This window comes from Paramisgurnus dabryanus, chromosome 21, assembly GCF_030506205.2.
Source record: "Paramisgurnus dabryanus chromosome 21, PD_genome_1.1, whole genome shotgun sequence".
NCBI lineage: Eukaryota > Metazoa > Chordata > Actinopteri > Cypriniformes > Cobitidae > Paramisgurnus > Paramisgurnus dabryanus.
Genome location: NC_133357.1, coordinates 17,391,964 through 17,408,385, shown reverse-complemented (window position 1 = coordinate 17,408,385; position 16,422 = coordinate 17,391,964). Strand labels below are relative to the sequence as shown.

General features: G+C 37.3%; 2 protein-coding genes across 6 annotated transcripts in view; both read right to left on the bottom strand.

Annotated features, from left to right (window-relative positions):
- atp2b3b (ATPase plasma membrane Ca2+ transporting 3b) overlaps positions 1-7,998 on the bottom strand; it is a 66,587-nt gene extending 58,589 nt beyond the window's left edge. For 2 of the 5 annotated variants that reach the window (XM_065286004.2, XM_065286005.2), the window contains exon 1: positions 7,534-7,995. The gene's annotated coding sequence lies outside the window, so the exon portion shown is untranslated. Of the gene's footprint in view, positions 1-7,533 lie in introns of all 5 variants that reach the window. The other 3 variants (XM_065286006.2, XM_065286002.2, XM_065286003.2) reach the window with 3 other exon arrangements.
- A 3,980-nt stretch (positions 7,999-11,978) lies between these two features.
- Positions 11,979-16,373, bottom strand: ccnq (cyclin Q). The gene is made up of 5 exons (XM_065286000.2): positions 16,070-16,373; positions 15,735-15,918; positions 15,509-15,641; positions 15,119-15,337; positions 11,979-13,314 (listed from the first exon to the last, which is right to left on the bottom strand). The coding sequence occupies exons 1-5, from the start codon at positions 16,173-16,175 to the stop codon at positions 13,225-13,227; spliced, it is 732 nt and encodes a 243-aa protein (XP_065142072.1). The 5' UTR covers positions 16,176-16,373; the 3' UTR covers positions 11,979-13,224.
- Positions 16,374-16,422: the final 49 nt, after the last annotated feature.

Below are 16,422 nucleotides of genomic sequence, written 5' to 3'. Positions count from 1 at the left end.
ATCAGATATAAAAACGGAGACTAGTAAAGTTATCATTAAAATCTGATAACATCCATTGATTTAATAGAATTTGAGCATACCAATATGGCGGAGCAGTGGATTCGTTTCAATTGTGATGTCTTGTGCAATCCAGTCATTTATATAGATCAGTGGTCTTTAGAGGTCTAAGCATGTTTGTTTTGTTTCTTATGATTTAATAAGCCTATCACTGGCCTACAGTCCACATCAAGCAATCCAATCAAGGTTTTCAATTGTAGGACGTTCCTGCAAACTCTAAAAAGAGTCTGTGGTACTTCAAGCTTACAGAAATGTTCATTACTGTTCAAGGGCACGACTGATTGCACTTATTGTATATACTGCCACTTAAAGACTGCACACCCAAGACTTACACTCATGTACAAAAAACATTACAGTTCATGTTTTTGTGATAATCAAGTGATCTTAATACTTGTTAAACTACTCATGACAGTTTTGTAAAAAATGCTCAACACATCCCTAATTAAAATGGATACGTACACCAGTCGAATGGGACTGTTGCGGGTGAGGCAGATTAAAATAGCCCTCAAGAAAAGAAGCTGTAAGAGCGTACATTGAATCTGAACAGACATCAAATCTCTTAACAAATTAATATCCTGAAGCTAATTCACTAGTTACTTTAGTCAGAAAAAACATTTCCTCTGTTCTGCTTCTAAAAATAAAAATAAAGAGTAATGTTGCTCTGATGTGAACAGACAGACATCACTTGAGTTATTTTTGTACAAAGCCAAATGCAACTACACTTTACAGGATTATTTATCAAGTTGCCAACCGGTATTTAGTTATTTCCTCTCTACTACTTTTTTAGAACAAAAAGAAACTTAAATTTCCCATGAACTCTTTGCTCATGGTGAGTCTCATAACAAGGATAAATACAGCACAAAGGTCTGCAGACTCCGCTGATGATTAAACACAGTGATGGTAATGAATGTACTGTCATACAAAAGGAAGAGAAAATAGTTTTATTAAACTGATGGACTACAGCGTAGTTGACATATTCCCCTTCTGGAATATGCTATAAACTAATAATTATAAATAAACAGCACACAATATCGGCACACACACACAAAAACAACACCAACCAAAAAGTTTTAAAAATGCCATATTTTGACACACTTTTACACTCATTCTTTCACATACTTCTACTATGTGACACTTACAAGCACACAGTTGCATCTACATTTGCTGTTGCAGGTCTAAAATATTTGATTAACAAAAACAAGTTAAAATTGGCTCTGAGGAGTGAATAAAACCCATGTCGTTGCACTAATATTAATGTGGCACTCAATTTACATACTACTATATTAATCTATATTATTATTATTATTATTATTATTATTATCTTATTATATTTTATTACACGGCTCTCTGGAATGCTTGATTCTGATTGGTCAGTTGAGACATTTGCAGGTTCGTTCTTTTCAAATAATAACCGCTCCAAAGTAATAACGCATAGCCGGTACTACTTGTACGATTTAAATCGCTCCGCGCCAATAAAGATTATACTGTTTGGCGCCATCTTGTGACAAACACTGGACAACCACAACATTTTGACATTAATTTTAACATGTAAAAAACAAAACATTTAAACAGTGGATAGAAGAACGAACAACGACATAGAGAGACATAGAGAGCTTACTGAGACTGAACTTGACAAAATAGAGCATGACAGCTACGAAGCCAACACACAAAAAATACAGAATGGGCATTAAAACTTCTCAAAGACTGGTTAAAGAGAAAAAAATGGAGACAGACAAGTATGAAGCAGTGGATCTTAATAAGGTATTACGATCATTTTATGCATATGTGCAAAGTTTCGCGGAAAGATAAAAATGTTAATTCAAAACAAATATGCCAATAAAATGTTTCAAATTCATATTCATGTCCAGTTTTTTTTCTTATGTGGCAAGTAGCCGTGAAATAAGCGGGATAATGTAGAGGCAGCCGGTAGCTATCGGGAAATAAGCCCCTTCAGTGTGATACAAGACCCTCCGCTTCGCGTCTGATCACACTGTCGGGGCTTATTTCCCGATAACTACCGGCTGCCTCTACATTATCCCTTACATATTATATATACTGTGGCAGTGGTCTTTTTAAGAAGCCGTTTTGCTTTCCTGTATGTAGTATTGTATGTTAAGGTGACCAGACGTCCCCGTTTTCCGGGGACAGTCCCGTTTTTTTGGTGTTCTGTCCCCGACTGAAGCTGTCCCCGGAAATGTCCCCGTTTTACAGCATGTACAAAACAACCAGCAAATACACTGAAAACCCCGATCAACATAGCGTTTGTAGTACCAGACCTGAGAAATCATGTAATGATTATTTTTACCAGCAGAGGGGGCCGCGAGCTACGTATTACTTGCACACGCCACTGTTGTAGCGATGAAGAATTTACTACGAGACACGAGAAAGCGTCATTATACTCTTTGTTATCATCAATCAAGTTATCATAAGATATGAAAACAGTTTAAGTTATGGTGGCTTAAGGTACTAAATACTCATGTTAAATTAAAATAATAAACCAATGAGGTGAACTGATCACAGTATGTTACGGAGCATTTGTTTTGGCTAAATATGTTTACATTTTGCACTATTCCTTCTGTTCTTCACGTTTACAATGTTATGAAATCAGCTGAAGTAGTTTTGATGGGGTATCTCTTTTTTAAAAAAAGAAAAAAAACGTGAAAAAATAGATTTTTAGGATACAGAAATTGTTCAATTAATTGAATTAGAAACACTGCAAAAAATGACTTTCTTATTAGAATTTTTCTCTTGTTTTCAGTACAAATATAAAAAATTCTTAAGTCAAGATGTATTTTCTTGATGGGCAAAATGACCTAAGAATATAAGTCTAATTTTTAGACCAAAATATCAAATTTGTGCTTAAAACAAGCAAAAAAATCTACCACTACTTAATTCAAGAAAAAATTTTTTTTGCATGTTTTAAGCACAAATTCACTTCATTTTTTGTCTTAAAGATAGATTTTTCTTAGGGGATTTTGCTTACAGTATCAAGAAAATGCATCTTGATTTAAGATTTTTTAGATATTTGTACTGAAAATAAGACAAAAATACAATTAAGTAAGAAGTCATTTTTTGCAGTGAACCCACAACAATAAAAAGAAGTAAACTTTCAAAAAACATTTTGTCCCCATTTTTTAATTCATAGATAACAACAAATGAGATTTTAATAATATTTTGACCATTTAACTAGGAAATGTCCCCTGTTTTCATTTTAAAAATCTGGTCACCTTATTGTATGTGAGTTGTTATGTGATTTGTGATTTTGAAGATGCAGCATACATTATGCCCGAAATTCACTGTAGGGACAATAAAGTTTATTGTATCAGATATAAAATATACTGTATATTATCGTTTTACTGTTAAGCAAGATATAACTGGTTATATGATCTCAACATGTCCCCCATTTTTTAGGCATTAATGTAATTGGACACTTCTCTAAGAGTTATAGTGTTGCAGAAAATGATAGATCATCACTTTCATTTTGGACTCTGGATGTGATCATTTATTGGGTTCATTTCTCATATTGTTACAGGTCCTGGACGCTTGGATGACTGTAACAGTTTAAACTCTTTAACAAATAAAGAGCAGAGAGAGACACAAGAGTGTTGCTGTCAATCGGTGAACGTGATTTCACCTAGTAGGATGTGATGCTGAATCTGGAATATTTATTATTATGAATAAATATAATATAGGGGAGAGTGGGGCACAAAGTAACGCTTTTTGGCTTTGGCTCTATCATTCAAAAATATTTAAATTATATAGATTAATTGTTTTTTTACATAAGCAACAAACATCTCTGTTATAAATTAACACTTAAAGTTTGTTTGTGGGACCTACCATTATCGTCAGACTGATCTTACGGAAAGTCGTGTAATAAATTTGGTTTATTTATTCGTGTCCATGGCACAAAATTTAGTTTTTTTGTGCCTTGAGCACCATTGTCTTTTTTGTGTCTCTTGCACAAATTTCTATAAAAAGTTTTTTGTATCTGTTGCACAGCATTCTTTTTTATGTCATTTTATGTATTGTTTTCTCATAGTTTTTTTCTATTTTCTTACCATTGTCCCTTGGAGTTGGGGTTAGAATCCCTTTCTGTTACATTTTTAGACATCCTAACCCAAACCCCAACTCCATTCGAGAATAGTTTTGGAAGAAGTGGAAGAAAAACATGTAGAAACCAATACGTAAAAGTACATCCTAACACTAACCCCAAATCTAACCCCAAGCGACAATGATTTAAAAATAGGACAAAAAATGAGAAAACAATACATAAAATGACACAAAAAAGAAAGTCGTGCCATGGACATGAAAAACTATTTATAGAAATTAATGCGGGTGACACGAAAAAGACGTTCGTGCTCAAGGCATGAAAAAAATATGAATTTCGTGCCACACGAATAAATTAATCAAATTTTGAGATAATGTTGGTTATCGTACAATTACACCAAAAGTAACAGGAGTGCAAATGTTACAACTTACCCCATAGGTGAGGTTCATTGTAAGAAACTGAGGGTTTGTTTTAACACCTGCCAGAAAATTTTGTTTAAACACAAATAATTCAATATAATTCTGTCTATATACTAAAGGTGTATATTGTTTATATATCTGCCTATAATAAATAGATACCCACACATTCATCCATCCATGATCCTTCATCTAACCATCCTTGTATTATGCATCAATGCATAATTTTTTTTTTAAGAGCTGCACAATTAAGACAAAAAAATCATAATTGTGAATTATTTCCCCTGATATTGTATTAACAGTTATCATTTTGATTCATATTGTTTTCATTTCATTATCATTGTATAACTGAGGACTAATTGTAACACCGTGTTACAACTAACCCCACTGTGTAAAAAAATTTTCAATCCCACCTATCAGCTACTCGCAGTTGCTGACATGCGTCAAATGGTGTTATGTTTTCGGTAACAAGACAGTGATTAAAATAATCCACCCACGCCATTATCCTCAATCTTACTCTTTGTTCATCGCTCTTTTATTTTTACCTCTCCCCTTCCACCTTTACTGCAGTGGCCTGTATACATTGCACTGGTTACACTTTCGATGCGAGATGTGGACTGCATTGGCGTAAGAGCCTGTAGGAAGTAACATAAGCTCATTGCTCATTGAATATAAATACCTGTCATGGCCCAGGCAATTCTGTGATGCTGCCTTGGCATGTTTGAAGTTGACTGAATGGACGAGGATGAGATATTTGTTCTATTTAAGTGTTGCAAAGAGGCAGGAGTCATTTTTATCTGATGGAGATGAAATGTAACCTCCATCCCATGGACAATTTGTATTCACCAGGCCTTGATCTATTTACACTATATCTAACACGGCATTAGGCCCGCCATTCAGCATGCTTTAAAACTGCATTTTCTTGCAATTGTTCTTCTCTGGTATTAAGGTTTGTATGAGTATTCCAGCTGCTCAATATCTTTCTCATTACTTTATTTATATTCGATCAACCATGTAATAATTCTCACAAGATATCTCACCAACCCCGTCAAACGCATTTATGTATAAGAGTCAGTGATTTATAAGCATAGTCTGTAGCTGATTGTAAAAAGATGAGTTTCGAAGAGTGTGATTCATTTTCTGTGGCACTGAATTCGTTATATAATATAATGTATATATAATGTACATAATGTAATTCATACAATTTTCTAGGTCAATTTTCTTCATCTTTGCACAACGGCATTTAAAATAGGACAACCTGGACAAAGAACTGGAGCACCAGCAAGTTTTAAACTACTTTTAGTAAAATAAATAAATAAATAAACGAACGAACGAACAACTTAATAAATAAAAATACATGCAGCAATTAGTTTTAACTACAAATATAAAGTTATAAAACAGATAAAAGCAAAAATAATCTTAATTTGGGCTAGTTTTTAAAAAAGAATTAAACTATAAATATATTAAATGGTATATGACATAAGTGACAACTGAATTGAGATTTCAGCATAACCCATGAACTACAGCATTACTCAGCATAGACTCACATGGGAACATTTAAACATACCTATAGATATACATATGAAAGGATGTAACCACATATTGTGTATTGTACGGTATATGCAGATAGCATAACCCACTTCTTTATTTGATGGCATGCGGTATACCCACTTCTACTTTTTTTTTTTAAATGGGTGCATGAGTATACCCACTTTTCCAGGCACCACTACACCACTGATTGAGGAGACCAAATAATTTAAAAAAAAAATCACATTTACTGGTCATCCACTAATACGACAGCTCCCCAAGATGTCTTTGTCTGTAACAGTCCTGCATGTATAAATAAATAAAAATGCATGCAGAAAGTGATTTAACCAAATAAACATGTAAAAGCATTTAGAGAGCTGGTTTATTGATTTTTTCCTCCAATCAAACGTGAATTAAATGCTAATGTAACCATAAATTTGTACAGAGAGTTCAAATTAATCAGCATAGTGGTTTTTAAGTCAAGTAAAAGTGAACATCTCAATTGCACTAAAATGATGTAAACCCCCAGAACCGGGATCGTGACGGTCACATGTAAATAGCCAATCAGAATCGAGTATAGATTTACCAACTCATTACATGGTCACCGGTCTGTCTGAGCCATGCGAGACTACAACCACCCCTCCTCTACTCGTCCCACACCCAGCATACTCCTGCACCTTGCAGTAAGGGTCCCCGTTCCCTGTGAAATTTAAAGCGGAGCGTCCTTAAGCATCTCAGACAGTGAACTTCACAAATACTGGAAGGGATGCTGGTCAGGTGCCTCTCCGGCAGCCACCGCGCGCTTTCCTAAACAAAATGACCTTTACTGGTCACCTTCACGGGGCGTCTGGATACGCAAAACCCATGTGATAGTATCCTACTCGCAAACTAAACGCATCTCTGTGTTTCGTAAGTGTCTTGAAATGTTAATTGGACGAATAGCGCGGGTTTCCTGCTTGTGAGAGGATGGTGCGCCACTCGCATCCGGCACAAGCGCAATGCCCCATCCGCAAGGTGACCAGTGTGGTTACCAGTATATGAGCTCCCCACTCGTCGATTCGTAAAAACAACATGTTGTTTAAGCTGTACCATAAAGAGTAGCTATATATTTCCTCACAGATTTACAAACAAAATAAGAGTGCATACATTTTCTATTTAAGAAAATGTGAGCACTCAAATGTGGCAAAGCACACAGGCGCAACTAAACCGGTAAATAAAGCTCAACATTGATAAAAAAGCATAGACGACGTCTTTGTGAATAATCATATTCATATGAGCTTCAATGCAGTAGTTTTAACGTGCTTGACAGCTATCACTAATCACATGAAAAATGGCAAATTTGCAAAACATATGCGGGGGCAAATAATCAATTAAACAGATTGGCCCACAATAACGATTGTGTAATGATAACTATTCCAAAAGAAAGAGATTGGGGATTCCTAATTTTTCTAATAACTGGGATTGGTGTAAATGCGAGACACTCACCAGGCCATGCTCCAAGGACATTGCCGCGGTTCGCTGAGAAGGAAAAAATCCTGGATGCGCTTCAGGGAGATACAGATGAGCGACTGCATTCACTCAGTAGCTGTTATCGTGTCGTCCTTTATCACACAGGTGTTCAGCGGCGCATTTACCACGGACGGAGATCATGCATCCTAAAATAGTGCAGTTGCTGCCTGGTTAGATGGAGGATCCGCAGAGGAAAAATTTGGAGAACATCGTTTTGAGAGGACTGTCCCGACCAATGCCAAAACGTATTTTGTTCGCGGACGGTTTAGACGCTTAATCATTAAAGTGAAAATCAAAGAGGTGATAAAACGAGGTGATTTGAATTTTATATGCGATGTGTGATGAGTGCGCCCTCGCTGAGCTGCGCGCTGAGGACCGTGGACGCAGCATCCGCGCGGGCTGCTATGCGCGCAGTTGGAGAGGAGAAGGAGGGGGGAGACTCTCTCTCTCTCTCTCTCTCTTTCACTCTTTCTCTCTCTCCCCAGCCTCCGCTTCATCGCTCAAATCCCTCCCACTCTGCTCCGTTACAGTGTGATCACGTCAGCTCACACACACGTGCCACATGTACCGAGCTCAAACCCAGAACAGATCGGTATCCTTGTATGTACCTAATTGACTGTGAAATTTTGGGGCACAGGGGCAAACCTTGCTATGGGATGCAGGAGGCGCAGAGCATCCCATGACAGAATGCAACCCTACGTTCCCTATGAAGGTCATGCGTAATAGATGTGCAGAATTTGCACGCACAGATGATAATTATGTGATAATACATACATTATGTATGAGGCCTCAACACCAGATGCAAACTCCAGGCTTTTTTATTGTTAAGTGAACAGCCAATACGTAAACAGATTGGTAAAGTTGGGCAGAGCAAACACTATAAACAAAAAAGACAGGTTTTATATATGGCCTAGCCAAATCTGGATTGTAATCCTCTCCGTGTCACTGATAAGTCTTCCTTTCCCATTGTTTTCGATTCATAAATTCAGACACTCCATCCCACCCACGCAGGTGTAATCTTCTGCCTGTCTCCACGCATACAGGCCTCAAATCTAATAGCCCTAATGCAGGAGGCCTTTCAGACCAGCGAGGAAAAGCTTTTATGTTCTGACTCAAGTGTGCCTCTCCTGAAGCCTTCATATGCAAACACGCGCGCACACACGCAAGTGCTACATTCTCCTCACCAGATGTTCTTGTACTGTAGACACAAAAGCGCAATGGAAATACCAAGACTTACATCTGTTTTTTAACCATTGTTAGTTTGCACCTAAAGCAAAAAGCCAAGTGGATTTACCACTGCACATTAATCTACACTTCAATGCAACTACATTCTGGCATGCAAAAGAACATACATGGAGTTTAATTTTACATGCATGAAATTGCACCATCATCAACACTACTGTTTCTAACACACTGAAATATTTGTAAGGCACGTCCGGTAGAGTAAAGGGAAAGTTTCAAATGAGTCGTCGTATCTATAATTCAGAGGTGAGGGTTTAGGAGATGGCTTTCCCTCTGGGAGCTGCTGTGCATTTGCCCTGCAGGTAGTGCAGGAGCTTCAAGCCCAGCATTGCAGCCCAAGCCAACAGAAGGAGTCTCACTGTCATTCAAAACGCAATCCACCCAATCATGTGTTACATCTTGCCGTTTTACCGAGGAACTCCATCCACAAGCTACCCGCGTGAGACCGTTCCATGTCTATGAACTCCAACCCACATCTCCAAAACATAGTTACTTTCCTATAAATTGTGTTGCATCCAACTGCTCTCTATTCGGTGATGAAGATTAGATTAAAACCGACCACAATTTCTGTAGCTATTTTAGTGAGGTGGCTGAGCAGAAAGATTCGGCTTGCAGTTTTGCCACCTATGGACACAAACCTTGTAAGACTATTGTAGCCTACCCTGTCTCTGCTTATTTTTGAAAGGTAGCCGATTCAGCTACCCTACCTTTTAATTAGTCTTTGTTCTGTACTCACAAACGTATACATTACAACACTTTTATTTAGCTTTTATAGTTCGCCTCCTTGCGAGCTGATTGATTTGGCTGCAGTCCAAAAGCTGTCTGGTGTCAGGAACAGAAAAACACTTTATATCTTTGGTCTGCAAAAGATACTGCAGTACCTCCAAGATTTCACTAATACTTATACAGAAGGCAGAGGTATCCCAAAGGGTGGATTTGGTTGTTTGTAGGATGTTTGGTGCGGAAACTGAATTATAGTTAAACAACCTAAAATAGGAGAAGAGTTGAAATGTATATTATGAGACGAATTACCACCTATAATGTCCTAAAGCAGCTAGCTTGTTCTTGATATGGTTCAGAAAAATCTCAGAGGCAGTAGCAGTTTTAACATAAAGTGGCATGGCATCTTACGCACAGAAGCCACTGGCACGTGCCACTATGTTTAGTGGCACTTCCGGTTTCCATTGGCTCGTACCAGTGGCTCGTCGAGTGGCACTTCCGGTGTCCAGTGGCTCATGCCACTTTTTAGTGGCTCGTCGAGTGGCACTTCCGATGGCCAGTGGCTCATACCACTCCGTTTGGTTGCTTGCACACTGACACATGTCAGTAAAACTTAGGTCTGTTTGATTGAGGCATGTGGCACTGATAGTCACCGATCGATCATTACAGATTCGAGCGTAACTTACGCGTGCTGCTGCTATGTTCATTTAATTATGACACAATGATTTTGTGTGTCCTTTCTGACTCTGATGTTTCAGGTAACCGAATGCGTAAATTGAGTCGAGAGATAAATATATCATATTGACGCTCATTCATAAAGGAATTGTATGATCACAATATTTAAAATGGAAATGCATAATATGCAAAGTGTTTTCATTTAATAAAGCACAGTATTTGTCTGAGCCATGGTCGTGTGAACATTGTGCCTTTTCTTAATATTTAATCAGTTTTTGTAAATCTTTTTTTTTTAAGTAGTATGCCTAATTTAATTGAGTCTACTAGATACCCTTTAAATGAAAGACGAGATCGAAGAAAAAAACGGACTCCTCCTTAAAGCATACTGTCGGCAACATTTAGATCCAATGAAATGCATAAAATAAAGGAAAAAACTGTGTTTGATTTAATCGTTTGTAAAGTGTATTGCTAAGTGCTTTGTAAATCTGTTTTGCTTTGAAATAATCCAACAATTTATTTAAAATAATTACCATCTCATAAATGTTGTGAAATAATAATTTGTTCAAACCCTTATTTCTTATAGACAACAATCTATATAGACTATATAAAATGTAATTTTGAAGGGCACGTGACGTATCTGCACTGTCAACATCGTGTAAATATCAAGTTGTAAAAAAATAAAATAAATATCAAGTTGTAAAATATGTAATAGGACATTGTTTTTAAACATAAACATGGTTAGACTGACACCTACTGTTTTGGCGTGCATGTGTGTAAATGCGGTACTTTGCAGAAAAAAAATATTATAATATTCTGCGATATTCTTATAAATGACACTTTTTATTAAATACAACACATTGGCACTGTTTACAAATAAAAACATGGCACTCACAGACTACATTTTCACAAATAATACAATTAGAAAATTTATATTTAAAACTATTATACAATATACAATATAGCTCAGACAAATGTTGTGCTTTATTAAATGTATAAAATATTTGCCTTCCCATTTTAAATATTTACATTTTTAATACTTAATTTTTGAATTATGATCATACGATCATCAAAATGTCCTTTTTAGCTCTCGATGCATTTCAAACATTCGGTTACCTGAAACATCAGAATCAGAAAGGACACACAAAATCATTGTGTCACAATTGAATGAACATCAGCACGCGTAAGTTACTCTCGGTTCTGTAATGATCGATCGGTGAATATCAGTGCCACATGCCTCAATCCAACAGACCTAAGTTTTACTGACATGTGTCAGTAGACAAGCCACAAACGGAATGGTATGAGCCACTGGACATCGGAAGTGCCACTCGACGAGCCACCACTAAACAGTGACATGAGCCACTGGACACCGGAAGTGCCACTCGACGAGCCACTAAACGGAGTGGCATGAGCCACTGGACACCGGAAGTGCCACTCGACGAGCCACTGGTACGAGCCAATTGAAACCGGAAGTGCCACAAAACGTAGTGGCACGTGCCACTGGCTTCTGTGCGTAAGATGCCATGCCACTTAATGTTAAAACCCCTTCTCCTCAGAGGGTGGGACAGATTGAAAGTCAGGAGAAATGTAAAAAGAGGAAGATTTGAGGTGCAATCAATCCCATCCTTCCTATTCCCAGCACTGTGTCCCATAGTGAGGGCCATGCTGATGTTTTATTGATGGAAGAGAATCCGGCTGCACATGTACTCTCTCCATTATTCATGATGCCCAGCATTAAGGCCTGCGTGCTGAGAGATGTGTGTGTTTGTGTGTACATACTTGAATGTGTGTGAGGAAAAGTAAAACAGGAATGTTTAGATTTTTTTTAATCCCCAAATGACTAACAGCAAAGACGGGTTATCTATCTGCACTGCACTATACTGTGAATAGCAAAATTGTAGTTTTTAACACAATTTATGCAAATACATCCTCAAGAATGTAACGTTAGATGTACAAATAAAAACAATGCACGTGCATTCATTTTGGACGGATTGTAATGTGCACAAGTGAATTTTATGCAAAAAATCACAAAAATGCCTCTCTACACAATCTACAGTTGTACACTATAAGGAAAATCGGCTGCTTAACGTGTAAGCAATGACTAATTTAGTAAATAATGACTGAATTAGTACATTTTCCCAAGCGCAATTATTTGACGTGCCGAGGTTGACAGGTGTGCTATAATGGAGTCTCACATTTGTATGTTTCAAAGGCTTCCTTCACAATAGCAGTTTCCATAGTAACTTATTAAGATCCACTCGAGAGCCATGTCCTGACATAACTACATACAGGAATTTGATGTGATGTAGAACATCATAGATAAAAAAGGCTTTAGTAAAAAAAACATTATTTATTAAAAATTACCATTTTGAAATACAAAGTCCTTTAATCTGTTCATGTCTACATAAGGCAACGGAAATGGTGAGTTTACAGTCCCGAGCTAAGATGATGATGATGATGACGTCTACTACAATTGTGATATTTTGCATCATGCCATACATTAATACTGCCTTTTAGATAATCTTATTGGTATCTGTAGGGAAAGTAATTAAACTATAAAAGATCAAAGCAATGGCACATATCCAGTTGCATGTCAGCTCAAAAGGACAGATTGGCAGACTTCTTTTGTTTCATTCTACCTTCATCCAGCTAATGTTATTTCACTTCCTCTCTTTAGGGGGAAAATAGCACAATGTAGGAAGAAAGTAGGTCGGTAGCTGGGAAATGATTGATGTGGTGTGGCTAAATTCTGTTGTTTTTTCACACTGCCACGCTCCCACATCCAAACCTTATTCTTATCTAAATTCTCCTCATCATTCTTCACAATCAGTCCTGGAAAGCTTTTCTACACCTTCACGCTCTGTGATGTAATTAGAGCTCATTGGGTTATATCACAACATCAGGAGATGGCAGATCCAGCTTGTGTTAAACCATCGTCATAGACCTCAGGCAGTTACAGTCTCTGTGGAATATGGACAGTGGGAAGTGTCGGATGCCACGCCAGAGTTTTAATACCTGCTTATTTATTTTCTCTCAAGTACACTTGGCCTCCATGTCATAGAGCTGAAGTAATTCATTCATGATGGTCTCAATGTCATCCTTGGTGATATCTGCACAAAACACCTGCAGAAAAATGAAACGGCATCAGTGCAATTACTACCTGTCTGAACTAACCCTTTAAGTAGCATAACATAATCCAGTCATGGTTAATTTTATCATATTACATGTTTATTATTCTATTCTATTCAATTCTATTCCATTCTAAATAAAGTGAAAGAAAGGTGATGCCAGTCTAAAGCAGACTGTGGAGCACAGTGCATTTAATGAATTTTATAATAGTACTAAAAGCCTGTTAGTCTCAGACTCAGACTGCCCACCCACAGACTGCTCACAGTCCACTCACTAACAGACTGAGGCATATTAAACCTGTCTAAAACGACTACTTCCAATCTGACTGGCTGGCTTTATGCATTATCTAGGAATAGGGAAACAAACTTCTCATTAGTCACGTTCTGGTAGGTAGACAATGATGCAATAAGAGCTTTTGAGGAAAAGCTCATGAATAAATTTGCCTAAGACTGCAAGGTCAGTGCCATTAAATATTTAAATAAAAAAAGCTTTGTTTTAGGGAAATTATTGGCAAGTGCCTTACACTACTCTGCATAGAGCCCTTCCCCCAGAGAATCGTCAGTTTTTATTGACTGATGATTGGTTCTTTTAACTGGAAGGCGGGACTTCCGTAGCCAGAGCGGCCACATTGTCCCACTAGCAGTGCTCAATCTTGTAAAAATTCAATATCTTTAAGTTAAGCAAGATAAACACATGTCTGTAGAAAAAAATCACTATATTAAAGTTACTATGAAAATGATATAAAAAAAACATATTTTATGGAATATTGTAGTGTTTTTATAAATGACTTATCTGTGCACTTCCTTATTAGCCCTTATAATCAAAAACATTAACCTCCTCCCATTCTTGAAAGAGTGAGGGCAGGGCTATTAGAGACTTGTTTGTGCCCCGGAAAAGATCGCAGTGATTAGCAAATAGACACATGGCCCAACTTTCAACAATCCAATCTAGGGATGCTAAACAATTAATCGCGATTAATCGTTAGCAGAATAAAAGTTTTTGTTTACATCACATATGTGTGTCAACTGTGTATAATAAATATGTATATATATAAATATGAACACATTCATGTATAATTTTAAGAAAAAAATGTATATATTAAGTATTTATATTTAACTGACCCTTTGTGCTATTTTTATATGATGTTAATACAATTGGTTTCAATCACTGACATTACATTTTTTTATATTTTATTATTGTGGTGTAAACTATCTCAGATAGATCCATCCCAGCATATAACAAAATGTCACATTTCTGTCTTTTCTTCAATATACAGTCAAAGCCATTTATTTACAAAAAAATTATATTATTTTAAGTTTTGTAATAACTGAAATTAATCTGTTTGGCACAGGACTATTTTTGGCATTTTGCATTTAATCAGACACCTTTAGATTAAACTGTTTTGAAGATCACTGTTAACATTTCAGTCATGTATTTTAAAACGTTTGATCGGTAGTGTATGCGAGTTCCTTGAAATTTTTTTATGATTCTTGGTTTTACATTTTTAAAACTATTATTGGGGTTGTCACCAGGGGAACACAACTTGGAGGACAATACTATCTCTCTCAGACCAAGCGGAGACCATTAAGTGTCACTATTGCCATGGGAACAACTTTCAGGAATCTAAAGGTTACGGCATTTGTGGCTCTGCTGATGCTTTAATTTGGCCCTGGAACCATTGAGAACCAAAGCAGTCAACATTCACTCTCAGTGACTCAGTGCAGACAAAGCATTGCCAGCATCAAATGCTGCCAGGACAATTTATGTTGCTCTTCACATGAAACTTCGTAAAGCTTACCTGCCACCATTCTAGCTCGCCCCTGGGAAGCTGCACTCCATACATCTGGAGAGCAAGATAGAGGCAGGTGAGGGCGAGGTGTTGAGGCTTATGTCGGACACACACAAAACCGTGATAACTGTCTTTTAACATAGCCAAGGCCGTTTCAGCAATTGGGGTTCGAGACCAAGCATGGCGATTCAACAGACTCTTAACAGAAAGCAGAAAGTGTAGCAGGTACTGTGAAGACAAAAAGCGGAAGTGAAAGGTAAAAATACATTCATGTCTGCTCCAAAGAGTAGGTTTCATTCAGGTTATCACTGGGGAATTGCTCATAAACTTAAAAGCTAAATCACTTACAATAATCATTTGTTTACAACAAAAATAAGTATGCTTTAGAGTCATCATTACCTTGTGTGGATGCTCGAAGGTCACTTGAAAGTTAAGCTGTCGTAGGATGAGCAGCTCACACTGTACTATACTGTCCCTCAACTCCCAAAACTTCCCATCCAGTTCCAGTGGATCACTTTCTGGATGAAAATGCCTGACACACGGATTGAAAGATGTTGAATTGAGAAATGGGAGCTACGACATGTGGTCAAAAGGCAAAAATGCAATACTTTTCTACTTAATATACCTGTGACAGACATTGATGATGTCTCTTGTTCTGAGATGCTGCTCCTCTACTTTGCCTGCGAGGTAGATTGCAGACATGGCCACCAGGTATGGCTCATAGACCTGCAGACTTGCAGACTTGAAGAACTTGTGATACACCACACATGCTGTAGCCATGGGCACAGACCTCATGCCCAACTTTACCCCTATTAAATATATGAAAAGACATCAGGTGCGTTTAACAAACAAGTCTAAACATTCTTATACATCATGATAAGACAGAAAAGTGAGCAAGCATGCAGACACAACATTGCAAATCTGACAGGGATATAAATAGATCAGAAAGATTGCTAGTACCTGTTTCCATAATAAAGCGGCAGACTTTGAAGTGTATTTTTGACTCATTTTCAGTAAACCTGCGGTCTCTTGTCTCATTGTTAGCTCCAGATGTTGACGCTTGCATGTCAACTCTACCATAAACACGCTGTGACTAAACGCTTAAACTTATAAAGTACTGTTGTCTTTAATGCTGTAAAAATACAAGGTGTATCAATTTATATTGTTTGTGTTTATTTTATAAGACTAGTTTGCTTAATTAAATCGTTTGTAGTTGCAGACGTTCAGAATTCAGATGATTCTTCCTCGGTAACCTGCGTGGTGGTATGACGCAGTGCTTGAATGATCCACAGCGCCCTCTGCGTACGGGAAGA